At 55.1% G+C, this 13758-nt stretch overlaps 1 protein-coding gene across 2 annotated transcripts; it reads left to right on the top strand.

Moving 5' to 3' along the window:
• The first annotated feature begins 8911 nt into the window (after window positions 1-8911).
• On the top strand, window positions 8912-12144 carry UBC (ubiquitin C). Of its 2 annotated transcripts, none has more exons than XM_054712486.1 (2): window positions 8912-9009; window positions 10015-12144. In XM_054712486.1, exon 2 carries the CDS (start codon window positions 10018-10020, stop codon window positions 12073-12075), a length of 2058 nt encoding a protein of 685 aa, XP_054568461.1. In that variant the 5' UTR covers window positions 8912-9009; window positions 10015-10017; the 3' UTR covers window positions 12076-12144. The 2 variants fall into 2 exon arrangements, with proteins under 2 accessions (XP_054568461.1, XP_054568460.1); XM_054712485.1 differs by lacking the exon at window positions 8912-9009 and adding an exon at window positions 9473-9649.
• Window positions 12145-13758: the final 1614 nt, after the last annotated feature.

Here is a 13758-nt window from a genome sequence, read left to right as displayed (position 1 = left end):
TCCAAATGCGCTTTTGCTGGAGGGAGGCGAACGGGTGCAACTCACAGGAAACCGTGAAGGAGGCAGAAGGGAGGTGATGCTGGGAACCACAGCCACCCCGGAACCACAGCCACCCCGGAACCACAGCCGCCCCGGAACCACAGCCATCGGGCAGTGGCAGCGCCTGCGCCCCCAGGCCTGCAGGGCGGGGACTCAATCCGGCCGCCAGGGGGCGATGTGTAAGCCAGAGGTCAGCGGTCTGCGCCGGCCTTGCCCTTCGCCCTCCGTGGGGTCAGGAACAACCTTTTCCAGAGGGGGCTGCCCAAAAGGAGACCGGCATTCCCAGCAGGGGGCTGGCTCCCTGCTTCCTCAGGAACAGGACCAGAATGAATGAATGAATGAATGTAAGAATGAATGAACGAATGAGGTGCATGAACTCTTTCTGCGTGTACAGTCTTTCATCACTAAAAATGAGAGCTGTTTTTCATTCAAAGAAGGGGTCCTGTTGCATCCTACGGGTCCAGTTCTTTGTCTTCAGTAACAATGGATCCTCGTCCATCAGTCTGGATCATTGGACTCCACACTTGTGAGTGTGTTTTTTTAAAATATATATTACTGATTTTTTTTTTTACAGAGAGGAAGGGAGAGGGATAGAGAGTTAGAAACATCAATCAGCTGCCTCCTGCACACCCCCTACTGGGGATGTGCCCACAACCAAGGTACATGCCCTTGACCGGAATCGAACCTGGGACCCTTCAGTCCGCAGGCCGACGCTCTATCCACTGAGCCACACCGGCCAGGGCTTATGGTGTTTTTTTTTTTTAATATATTTTTATTGATGTCAGAGGGGAAGGAAGAGGGAGAGAGGTAGAAACATCGATGATCAGAGAGAATCGTGGATCAGCTGCCCCCTGCACGCCCCCCCACTGGGGATTGAGCCCGAGATCCGGGCCTGTGCCCTGACCGGGAATGGAACGGTGACCTCCTGGCTCCTGGGTAAGACACTCAACTACTGAGCCACGCCGGCCTCACATTTCAAAACATCCCACCCACCCTCCAAAGAATGAAGAACATCCACCTTCGATGACACTGAAGTTCCCTGAAGTGACTCAGCCGTGGGCGGTGGCTGGTGGCCTAGGGTGCAGCTCCTGTTTCTAAAGAAACAAACAAAGGTTGCAGTTTAACGTGTGAGGCCAACACGAAACTAACGATACGCTTCTGTCTTACCGTGTGGCTGACCATTACGCGCTTCTAATGGCGTCACCGGGAAACCTCCGGGTGGGCTCGGCTGCCTGTCGCCGTGTCCAATCACAAAGGCAGGTTGAATCCTATGAGGCGTTTATTTATTTATTTTTTAAATATATTTTATTGATTTTTTACAGAGAGGAAGGGAGAGGGATAGAGAGTTAGAAACATCGATGAGAGAGAAACATCGATCAGCTGCCTCCTGCACCCCCCCCCCACTGGGGATGTGCCCGCCACCAAGGTCCATGCCCTTGACCGGAATCGAACCTGGGACCCTTCAGTCCACAGGCCGACGCTCTATCCACTGAGCCACACTGGTCAGGGCCTATGAGGCGTTGATTGAGAAGGCCGGCCCACCAAGAAGACAGGGCGCTTACAAGCATCGAATCCTGCCTTCCAGCTGAAACCGGTGTGGTGAGGAGGTGATGTGGATGGGATGATGGTGAGGAGAGGATGTGGAGGAGATGATGGTGAGGAGATGATGTGGATGAGATGATGGTGAGGAGAGGATGTGGAGGAGATGATGGTGAGGAGAGGATGTGGAGGAGATGATGGTGAGGAGAGGATGTGGAGGAGATGATGGTGAGGAGAGGATGTGGAGGAGATGATGGTGAGGAGGTGATGTGGATGGGATGATGGTGAGGAGAGGATGTGGATGGGATGATGGTGAGGAGGTGATGTGGATGGGATGATGGTGAGGAGAGGATGTGGAGGAGAGGATGGTGAGGAGATGATGGTGAGGAGGTGATGTGGATGGGATGATGGTGAGGAGAGGATGTGGAGGAGATGATGGTGAGGAGGTGATGTGGATGGGATGATGGTGAGGAGAGGATGTGGATGGGATGATGGTGAGGAGGTGATGTGGATGGGATGATGGTGAGGAGGTGATGTGGAGGAGATGATGGTGAGGAGAGGATGTGGAGGAGATGATGGTGAGGAGGTGATGTGGATGGGATGATGGTGAGGAGAGGATGTGGATGGGATGATGGTGAGGAGGTGATGTGGATGGGATGATGGTGAGGAGATGATGTGGAGGGGATGATGGTGAGGAGATGATGTGGATGAGATGATGGTGAGGAGGTGATGTTTTGACTCCTGGTGGGTCAGTCTGACCCTGTGTATCCGTTCTGCTTGCTGGATTCACAGCAGGGTCACCTCCTCAATCACTTCCCATGGGCCTTGAAAGCGAAACTTAAGAAAAACTTCACCCCCTTTTCCCATAGGAGAAACGTCACCCGCTCTTCACATAGGAGAAATGTCACCCCCTCTTCACATAGAAGAAACGTCACCCCCTCTTCACATAGGAGAAACGTAACCCCCTCTTCACATAGAAGAAACGTCACCCCCTCTTCCCATAGGAGAAACGTAACCCCCTCTTCACATAGGAGAAACGTAACCCCCTCTTCACATAGGAGAAACGTAACCCCCATTCATATAAGTACATGTGTTCTAAGATTTAAAATAATAGGATCGTTTTTCAAATCAATTCAGGTGCTATATCAGATTATAGGTCCCCCCTATCAATACACAATGACAAGGGGGGAAAATTACCCTAAAGAAACAAAAATTCCCATCAGGCTTGTGTTGGGAAATGGAGCCTCCTAGGAAAGTTGTCCGGAATCTTCGGGAAGAAAATCGTGTTTAACAACAACATTTTGTTTCACATTAAAAAACAACAACACAGAGCCCCTTAGATGAGGCCCCTGGAGAAGTCACCTTGGCAGAGACGGAAAGTGGGGTGGCGGCTGCCCTGGGCCGGGAGGATGGGGCAACCGAGAGTTGGCTAATGGGTCAGAGTTCAGTTTTGCAAGATGAAAACAGGTGTGGAGGTGGTTGCCTAACAGGGTGAATGTGGAAGGTAAACATGCCACTTTGCTGTTGTTTTTAATGCTTTTATTGATTTGAGAGGGAGAGCAGGGGACAGGGAGAGAGAGAGAGAGCGAGAGAGAGAGAGAAACATCGATGTCAGAGAGAAACAGGGGTCAAACTCACACAACCCGGGCCTGTGCCCTGACCCACCACCAGGAATCCAACCAGAGTCTTTATTTTTTTAAAATATATTTTATTGATTTTTTACAGAGAGGAAGGGAGAGGGATAGAGAGCTAGAAACATCGATGAGAGAGAAACATCGATCAGCTGCCTCCTGCACACCCCCCACTGGGGATGTGCCCCCAACCAAGGCACATGCCCTTGACCGGAATCGAACCCAGGACCCTTCAGTCCACAGGCCGACGCTCTATCCACTGAGCCACACCGGTTTCGGCCAACCAGAGACTTTTTAGTGCCTGGGGCGGCTCAACCCACTGAACCACACAGGCCAGGGCGGAAAGAAGCCGCTTGGATATAACGCTGAGCCGAAGGCACTTGTAAAACGGCAAACGCGGGGAGAGTCTTTCCCCCAACCCCCTTAGCGGCCTGGCAGTCTCCCCAAGGGACTGAGAGGCCCGGGGTCCCCTCCGGGGGTGCCGCCCACCAGCGAACCCTTGTCACAGGAGTGAGGCTAGGAGAGGACACCCCACTTTGTCACGAGCGATCCTGTCCCCCCCCCCCCATCCCCTTCCCCATGTGTCTTTCCTACAAATCACTGGCTCTCTCCTAAGAGGCCTCCTCCCTCTCCCCTCTCCCTGTGTGTTCAGGCCCCCAGCTGAACTGGCTTCTGTGAGGGACTCCTGGTCCCCAGGTGTCTCCCACGGAGACAGTGTGGAAGGGAATGGAACCCGGCTTTCTCTCCTCCTGTGACTCTCCCCCCAACACCGGGGTCTCTACGCACTCCCCTGCAGCACACCGGACACTTAGCACAGGGGAGGCCGGGCCAGCGTCGCTCAGCGGCGGGGCACCGACCTCTGAACCCGGGGGCCGCGGTTCCATTGCGGTCAGGGCAGCGTGGGGCGGGCAGGAGGTGTCCGGTCGGTGATTCTCGCTCACCGTTGCTATTTCTGTCCCTCCCTCTTCCTCTCTGAAATCAATAAAAATACATTTTTAAAAATGGTTCATGAAGCCCTAACCGGTGTGGCTCAGTGGATAGAGCGTCGGCCTGGGGACTGAAGGGTCCCAGGTTCCATTCCGGTCAAGGGCATGGGCATGTACCTTGGTTGCAGGCACATCTCCAGTGGGGGGTGTGCAGGAGGCAGCTGATCAATGTTTCTCTCTCATCGATGTTTCTAACTCTCTATCCCTCTCCCTTCCTCTCTGTAAAAAATCAATAAAATATATTTATATATTTTAAAATGGTTCATGAAGATGGTTCCGTTGGGTTACGTCTGTGCTGCCACCATTATTTTTAAGAGCGCCAGGAAGCTAGGGGTGGGCTGGTTATTTCTGAGCTGGAGCGGGGTGTGCTGCTGCGTGATGCGAATGTTCAAACGCCAACGGGAAGAAGAGGGAGCAGGGCCCCCGGCCGCCGTGTTCCGTGCGGGGGGGGGGGGGGGTGGTGGTGTTTTTTTCGGGGTGTTTTTCCCCCTCAGCAGCCGATTCCCTGGCTCCCTTTTACGGCGGCATCACCGACGGACCGAGGACAGAACAAGGCCAGCCTTTCCCACCCAGCCCTCCCTGGACGGGCCCGCCAGCCACCGGCCACCGTGTCCTCGGCCATTCCCCGGACGACCGACCGCTGAGTGGCGAGGGCCCTTCAAGGTTGTTGCCTCCGTGGCAGCTGAATCCCCTGCGGGGAGAGGAAGCGCAGCAGACACGCAGGCACCGGGCCCATCTCTGCCCCCACCCCGCGCCGCCCCCAGCCCCCACCCCTGCAGCCCAGCACCCAGGCCTTTGTGAGCTCAGGACATCATGTGCCCGGGGGTGGGGTGTTGGGGGGGTGAGGGGGGGGACTCGCCAATCCGGCCCTGTTGCTGGGCCTCTGTCACGCTGCCATTGGTGGCAGCTCTGACGCTGTTCTTGCTTCTGGGCCGCCAGCAAAGGACGGATCTGAGTCAGGAAGGAGCTGGAAATGGATCCGTGACTCACCCTGCCTCTGGCACATTCTAGCACCCTGCATTCTAGGTCAGGGGACGGGGGCGGGGGGAGGGGGTTGTTCGGGATCAGCGTGACCTGAGCCCCGGTTCCCGAGACCCAGTGGGACATGCAGGCTTTCCAGGGACCCCCCCAAAAAGCCTCTGGAGACCGGGGGGCCCTGAACCTGGGCATTGTTGACATGGGGGCCAGGTGGCTGTGTTGGGGGGGGCTGTCCACTGTAGGGTGTTCAGCAGCATCCCTGGCCGCCCCCCGCCCCCGTTGTGACGACCCAGGTAGTGTCTCCCCACGGTGCCAGGTGCCCACGGAGGGACCCAGTCCCTCCTGGTTGGGAATGGCCGTTCCAGAAAAACAGCAGCCACTCGTTCTTTTGAAGGTCATTCTCTCTTCTTCTTCTTTTTTTAAATTTATTTTACTGATTTTTTACAGAGAGGAAGGGAGAGGGACAGGGAGTTAGAAACATCCATCAGCCCCCTTTTTTAATGTAATTTCTTTGTCGTCTAATGTATTACATAAGTCTCCTTTCCCCCCACTGGCCTCCCCCTCCCCCCGGCTGGACTTCAGTTCGGGCGGCAGGGCGTTTCAGAACCTGTTTTTTCCTGCTGGGGACGGCCTGGGTGTTCTCCCCAGCTCACCCTGGGCCCACGCCCGGCCTCTGAGCCTGTCTCCTCCCCTTCTCCTCCCTCCCCCCCTCCCCGGCCCCTGCACACCTTTGGACTCTGCGAAAAGCTGTCCGACCACGAAGCTCCTGACTCAGCCGTGACACATCCTCCATCACCGGGCTCCCTCCCGGCTGAACAACACCCGGCACAACAGCAGCAGCACGCGGGGTGTGGCGGGGAGCCAGGCCCGCCGCCTCACGGGGAGCCGCCCCTGGGTGCTCCCCTGAAAACCTCCAACCTTCGGCCTGGAATCCAGGGAGAAAGGACCCCGCACAGAGCCTCCGTGTTTGTCCCTTTGGAACCTCTTCCCAGAAATAGAAAGAAGCCATCTTTTATTATTATTATTATTTATTTACCTACATGAGTATTCTTTTTTAATTTAAATTCTTTATTGCTTAAAGTATTACATGATCCCCCTTTCTCCCTCATTGACCTCTTTCTCCGGCTGCTCCCACCCCCAGTACCTGCCCTCACCCCCCTACGGTCTGTGTCCTTTGGTTAAGAAATGACCTTGACATCCCTGGCTGGTGTGGCTCAGTGGATAGAGCGTCGGCCTGCGGACTGAAGGGTCCCGGGTTTGATTCCCGCCAGGGGCACCTGCCCAGGTTGGGGGCTCGATTCCCAGTGGGGGGGTGGCAGGAGGCAGCCGATCAATGATTCTCTTTCATCATTGATGATTCTCTCTCTCTCTCTCCCCTCTCCCATCCTCTCTGAAATCAATAAAGAAATACATTTAAAAAAAGAAAAGAAAAAAGAAATGACCTTGAGAGAAGTCTGTATTGGAAGTCCCCGGGACCCCCCAGCTACCCTGGAAAACGACATTTTATTCGTCTCCATTTCCCGGTCACGAGTTCATTCTCTTGGGAAAATGTTAAGAAATAACAGAGGGTGAAATCCATTGTGCACTGCTCAGACCTTCTTCCTGAACTCAGCCACAGGGAGGGTGGTTCCCAACGGCCCTTTTTTTATTTTATTTTTTAGTCGCTTGGTGAACAGGCCCAGGGGAATGGGCCCAAGGTTAGTCGGATTTTTGTTGCTGTTGTTACCTCTAATGTCTTTTTCTTCTTGAAGGCCTTAAAGGGTAGGTATTCAAGTCCCCCCTCCCGTCCCCATTTTTAGGAACTGCTCATTTTCCTAGAAGAGTCCAGAAGGAACAGTGACTAAGAACATGACTCAAGGGGGGGGGAGGTTTACTGTAAACTTCTAAAAAAAAAACCCACCAAAACCTGTTGTAAATGTTCACCGGGGTCATCTACATAAAAACGCTTTTTAAAAAAGGCTGAAGACCTGAGGCAGAGCTCACAACGCAGATCCCCGTCAACACCAACGAGGCCCGGCGGGTGACCTTTCTCCCCGCTTGTCCCCAGTGGGACGCGCCGGTGGCATCACACCTCCTGTTGGGGGTATTGAATATTAAACAGGTGTCCTTCCCCTCGGACACACACAGGGCCGAGCCCATGCGTGTCCTTTTAAAATCTCAGCTCACATGGGTTCGATTCCCGAGGTCAACGGGATACCAGCCCAGCGGGGCCTTGGTCTAGGCCAGGGGTCCTCACACTGTTTAAAGGGGGGGCCCGTTCACTGTCCCCCAGGCCGCTGGAGGGCCGGACTGTCGTTTGAAAAAACTATGAACAGCCCGGACCAGTTTGGCTCAGTGGATGGAGCATCGACCTGAGGAATCAAGGGTCCCGGGTTCGATGCCGGTCAAGGGCATGTACCTTGGTTGCGGGCACATCCCCGGTGGGGGGTGTGCAGGAGGCAGCTGATGGATGTTTCTCTCTCATCGATGTTTTTGACTCTCTATCCCTTTCCCTTCCTCTCTGTAAAAAAATCAATAAAATATATATTTAAAACAAACAAAAAAACTATGAACAAATTCCTATGCACACGGCACATATCTTATTTTGAAGTTAAAAAAAAACAACGGCAGAAACACCCGCATGTGGCCCGCGGGGCCGTAGTTTGAGGACGCCTGGGATAGACTCAAGGACCACCGTGCCCACCCCGCCCACCAAACAGGAAGGGGAAAGAACATTCTAGAACCATCTAGAAAGTTCCAGTCCTGTCCAGCTTTCAGGTCCAGCTCCCATCGTGTGTGTGTGTGTGTGTGTGTGTGTGTGTGTGTGTGTGTGTGTGTCTTTTGTAGTCTTTTAAAGCATTTATTGGGGGCAAATCGTTTATTTTTTTTTCTTTTTAAAAAAGTATGTTGCATGTTCCAGAACCCAGTACGGACACACCACGGCCGGGTCTCCCCCGCAAACTGTTTTTGGCCCCTTTGCCTGGAGAGCCCAGCCCCCGCGTGTCCTGAGCGGCCCCCGGGCCTCGGCCCGAGTCCAGGCCCCGCGGAGATCTGCCGAGTCATCCGCCCTGTCCCGGCGCCCGCCCGGGGGATGGGCCGCCGCCCGCCGCGGTGGGGGTGGGGGTGGGGGTGGGGGCTGCGGTTCCGGAAGCCCTCGCGACGCGCCTGGGGGGGGGGCGGGGTGGAGAGAACTTTAGGGTAACACAAACCCTATCAAGATCTTAACTGTGACCCCAAAATAAAGACCCCTCCTATGTGCGGGGGGAGGGAAGTGGGACCCCGACTCCGCACGAGGCGCTGGGCCGGACCCCCGTCAGCCAACGGTGGGTCGCGAGAACCGCGGGGGCCGGCTGGGGCTGAAGGAAGGGGGCGTCGGGGTCGGGAAGCGGGATTGCGGGCGGGGGCGCGCGGGCTCCCCGACCCGCTCCGAGCGCCCGCCGACTCCGTGCCGGGTTTTCGCTTCCGCCGCGGGCACCCCTCCCCCACCCGCCGCCCGTCCTGCCGAGTCCAGCGCCGGCCGCGTCCGCGGACGTAGCGCGCAGCAAACGCGCTGATCCCTCCGCCCGGGCCCTCAGAAGAGCCGCCCCCCTCCCCACCCGGTTCCGCCCAGAGTTCCAGCCTTCGCCATGGAACATTCTAGAAGGGGAGTTAGAGGACACCGAGGCGCTCGTGACCCCCGCGGAGGGCGGAAGGGCGGAGGAAAGTAGTCCCTCCGCCTCGTTTCCGCGGAGGGATCCGCGGGCGCGGCGCTTGCGTGGCTATATAAGGCGGCGCCGGGCGTGGCGCACGCAGTTCGCGGTCGCTCGAAGCGCAGTAGCCGTTCTTCACGTCGCCCGCAGCTTCCCTCATCGCCCTCGGTGAGCGGGGGCTGCCGCGGCCGCGCCGGCCGGGGGGCTCGGGGCCGTGTCCCGCTCCGTGGGGAGCGGCGGGGGCGGCAGGCGGAGTGTCCGCCGCGGGCGGAGGGCAGCTGAGGGGGCCTTGAGTCGTGTGGGTGCCGCGAGCCGGGGACCCTGAGGGGAGAGGGCCGCCGCGAAATGGCGGCTTGTGAAGCGGCGGAGGGGCTGGCGGGCGGGCTGAGGGGGAATGTGGCGGGGAGACGCGGCGGGCGCTGCGGTCGGGGCGGGGAGAGCGCGGGTTTGGGTTTGGGTTTGACAGGACGGGGCTGGGCAGCGCGTGTGGGCCCGCCGTGGAGTCTGGGTCACGGCCTAACGGGCCGGAAGTCCCCGCGGTGCCCGAGCGCCGTGAGGGGGCCCAGCCCGGCCGGTGCCGCTCGGAAGCGACCTGCACCCACGGCGGGGGTGCGCTCGCGTGACGTCACCCCCCTGTGGGCGCACAATGCCGGGTGGGGCCGCCTGCCGGTCGGGCGTTAGGATTCCTTTCTCGGGTGGCGGGACACGGGGCTGGGGCCTGGGCCGAGCTGACGGGAGACGGACGTGCAGGGAGGGCGAGTGCGGAGCCCGGAAGTGCGCTTGGGTCCAGTTTCCCTGCTTTTCCCGTGTAAGTGCCTGGACCTGGGGTTTTGACTTCGCCAAAGAGATTCCGTTTCACATTCTGAGGTTTCGTAGGCAAGTTTCATTTTTTTTTCCCCCTGAATTTATCAGTATGGCACTGGTTAGTAACACTGTGCAGGTTTTAAGTGTCCGTTTCTATGGTACCTGATCTGTGTTGTGTTAGGCAAGTAGTTTTGTTTTTGTTTTTCTGTGTGTGTGTGTTTTTTTGGTTCCTTGCCCTAGGCAAGTGTTTAGTTTAGTCATTGGGCCAATAAAAAAATGACACTTAGAGCGTTAGGAATGTGTTGACTAGTGAATTGCCTGCTAAACTCTCGGGTTCTTTTTCTGTTTTGTCTCTTTTTGTTCTAACAGACAATGCAGATCTTCGTGAAAACCTTGACCGGCAAGACCATCACCCTCGAGGTCGAGCCCAGCGACACCATTGAGAATGTCAAGGCCAAGATCCAAGACAAAGAGGGCATCCCCCCTGACCAGCAGCGGCTGATCTTTGCCGGCAAGCAGCTGGAAGACGGGCGCACCCTGTCCGACTACAACATCCAGAAGGAGTCCACTCTGCACCTGGTCCTGCGCCTCAGAGGTGGGATGCAGATCTTCGTGAAGACCTTGACCGGCAAGACCATCACCCTCGAGGTCGAGCCCAGCGACACCATCGAGAATGTCAAGGCCAAGATCCAAGACAAAGAGGGCATCCCCCCTGACCAGCAGCGGCTGATCTTTGCCGGCAAGCAGCTGGAAGACGGGCGCACCCTGTCCGACTACAACATCCAGAAGGAGTCCACTCTGCACCTGGTCCTGCGCCTCAGAGGTGGGATGCAGATCTTCGTGAAGACCTTGACCGGCAAGACCATCACCCTCGAGGTCGAGCCCAGCGACACCATCGAGAATGTCAAGGCCAAGATCCAAGACAAAGAGGGCATCCCCCCTGACCAGCAGCGGCTGATCTTTGCCGGCAAGCAGCTGGAAGACGGGCGCACCCTGTCCGACTACAACATCCAGAAGGAGTCCACTCTGCACCTGGTCCTGCGCCTCAGAGGTGGGATGCAGATCTTCGTGAAGACCTTGACCGGCAAGACCATCACCCTCGAGGTCGAGCCCAGCGACACCATCGAGAATGTCAAGGCCAAGATCCAAGACAAAGAGGGCATCCCCCCTGACCAGCAGCGGCTGATCTTTGCCGGCAAGCAGCTGGAAGACGGGCGCACCCTGTCCGACTACAACATCCAGAAGGAGTCCACTCTGCACCTGGTCCTGCGCCTCAGAGGTGGGATGCAGATCTTCGTGAAGACCTTGACCGGCAAGACCATCACCCTCGAGGTCGAGCCCAGCGACACCATCGAGAATGTCAAGGCCAAGATCCAAGACAAAGAGGGCATCCCCCCTGACCAGCAGCGGCTGATCTTTGCCGGCAAGCAGCTGGAAGACGGGCGCACCCTGTCCGACTACAACATCCAGAAGGAGTCCACTCTGCACCTGGTCCTGCGCCTCAGAGGTGGGATGCAGATCTTCGTGAAGACCTTGACCGGCAAGACCATCACCCTCGAGGTCGAGCCCAGCGACACCATCGAGAATGTCAAGGCCAAGATCCAAGACAAAGAGGGCATCCCCCCTGACCAGCAGCGGCTGATCTTTGCCGGCAAGCAGCTGGAAGACGGGCGCACCCTGTCCGACTACAACATCCAGAAAGAGTCCACTCTGCACCTGGTCCTGCGCCTCAGAGGTGGGATGCAGATCTTCGTGAAGACCTTGACCGGCAAGACCATCACCCTCGAGGTCGAGCCCAGCGACACCATCGAGAATGTCAAGGCCAAGATCCAAGACAAAGAGGGCATCCCCCCTGACCAGCAGCGGCTGATCTTTGCCGGCAAGCAGCTGGAAGACGGGCGCACCCTGTCCGACTACAACATCCAGAAGGAGTCCACTCTGCACCTGGTCCTGCGCCTCAGAGGTGGGATGCAGATCTTCGTGAAGACCTTGACCGGCAAGACCATCACCCTCGAGGTCGAGCCCAGCGACACCATCGAGAATGTCAAGGCCAAGATCCAAGACAAAGAGGGCATCCCCCCTGACCAGCAGCGGCTGATCTTTGCCGGCAAGCAGCTGGAAGACGGGCGCACCCTGTCCGACTACAACATCCAGAAGGAGTCCACTCTGCACCTGGTCCTGCGCCTCAGAGGTGGGATGCAGATCTTCGTGAAGACCTTGACCGGCAAGACCATCACCCTCGAGGTCGAGCCCAGCGACACCATCGAGAATGTCAAGGCCAAGATCCAAGACAAAGAGGGCATCCCCCCTGACCAGCAGCGGCTGATCTTTGCCGGCAAGCAGCTGGAAGACGGGCGCACCCTGTCCGACTACAACATCCAGAAGGAGTCCACTCTGCACCTGGTCCTGCGCTTAAGAGGAGGTGTCTAAGTTATCCTTTTAAGCTTTCAACCAATTTAAATTGCACTTTTCTTTCAATAAAGTTGTTGCATTCCCAAATAGTGTGATCATTTTTCCTTTATCAGTGCTAAGTAAGGTTCTTTTTATTTAGGTGGAGTGTGAGGGATCAAGGTTTTTAGGCTAACATGGCTTTGTGGTAAGGAGGTAACGTTATGTGGCCTAATATGGTTGTGGGTAAGAAAAGTTGGCACATTAGAGGTTTGCAGTTATAATTTTCCATATGTGCACATAAATGTAGATAGTAAACCACTGACTTCAAAGTACTGAGTTTGGGCACAGTGTTAGGTGCCTGAAAATGAAGAAAGTTTCTGGAAATACCAGTAAGGAGATAAAGGGTGGGAGTGGTTGAAGGGAACATACAGTAGAAATCAACTTTAAATTCATAGTTCTATTTAAAATCAAAAGTTGCATAGAAAGTTCTTTGACCAGATTTTTAAAGAAAGGTAATGTTATGCATTATGCTAGTGGTTATTTAGAGAATTAAAGCTATTGGTTGAAATAAAATTGCTAAAGATTCAATATTCCTCAGTTTCATGTAACAGCAGATGCAGAGTTTCTATATAACTGATTGTGGGTGAAGCAATTAGCCCTTGGTCCCAGAAGTCCGGTCTCCAAAGAGCACTAGTCGTCATGGTGTAGAGAGACATGTGTTTTCTCACTTGCTAATAGTAAAATAACCTGAAGTCAACAGGTGTAAGTCCTAGATTTAGGGGATTATAACCAAGAAAGGCCTTTTGGAAAGTCCAGAAATTGTAGGCAAATCCGTTCTGGTGGGTTTCTCACTATGTTGACATAAGTATGTAATGCATATATCAGTGAATTTCTGGGACTGCAAGTCCTGTGAGTCAAGAGCAATGTCAACCTCAGGAACCCCACCAGCACCTGTAACCACTTCCAGTCACGTTGGGAGTTGTGTAATTTTGATGTTCATTACAGAATGAATGGCCCTAGCTAGTTTGGCTCAGTGGGTAGAGCCTTGGCCTGCAGACAAGGGGTCCTGGGTTCTATTACGGTCCTGGTTTGTAGGCTCAATCCCCAGTAGGAGGCACCAGATTGATGGTTCTCATCAAGGATGTTTCTATCTCCTCCCTCTGAAATAAAATACATGTATGTACATTTAAAATGAATGGTCCTAACAGGAAATAACCAGTCGCTTCTTGAAAATGACCACTGCAGGACAGGCATTGCAAAGTTCCTAAGTGTTGGCTACATTTGGAGAGTCCAGGTACAAGTGGGTCGGTGGCTAGTAACAGTTGGAAAAATGGGACTGGTCATCTCGTGGCGGCCTGACACCCCTTAAGATAAATGGAGGCGCTGCCTGCCTTCCCCAGAGCTGGGAGGGTCTTGCCATTGGAGCGTTAGCCCTGGAGCTGTGGGTGTTCCAGGGCTGGGGGTGCTCAAACACTTGGCTCCTTGAAGTACAGCTTCCGGCCAAGTGTGACAGGAATCGCTAATCACAATAGAAAAACCAATGCAAACACATTTAAAACCAGATGCAGAAAGAGTTGAATTACAAGCTTATTCCCAGGAAAGAACAAGTTAGGAATATATTTGCCTCGTTATTTATAATATATACATATATTTGTGTGTTTTACAAATTCAAAGATAACCTGTCTAAATTCCTAAGGTAGCCATTTTTACTTCTCAGTGATA

This window comes from Eptesicus fuscus, chromosome 23 (genome assembly GCF_027574615.1).
Source record: "Eptesicus fuscus isolate TK198812 chromosome 23, DD_ASM_mEF_20220401, whole genome shotgun sequence".
Classification (NCBI taxonomy): domain Eukaryota; kingdom Metazoa; phylum Chordata; class Mammalia; order Chiroptera; family Vespertilionidae; genus Eptesicus; species Eptesicus fuscus.
The sequence above is the reverse complement of the archived record's forward strand: the minus strand, read 5'-3'. Positions and strand labels throughout refer to the sequence as shown.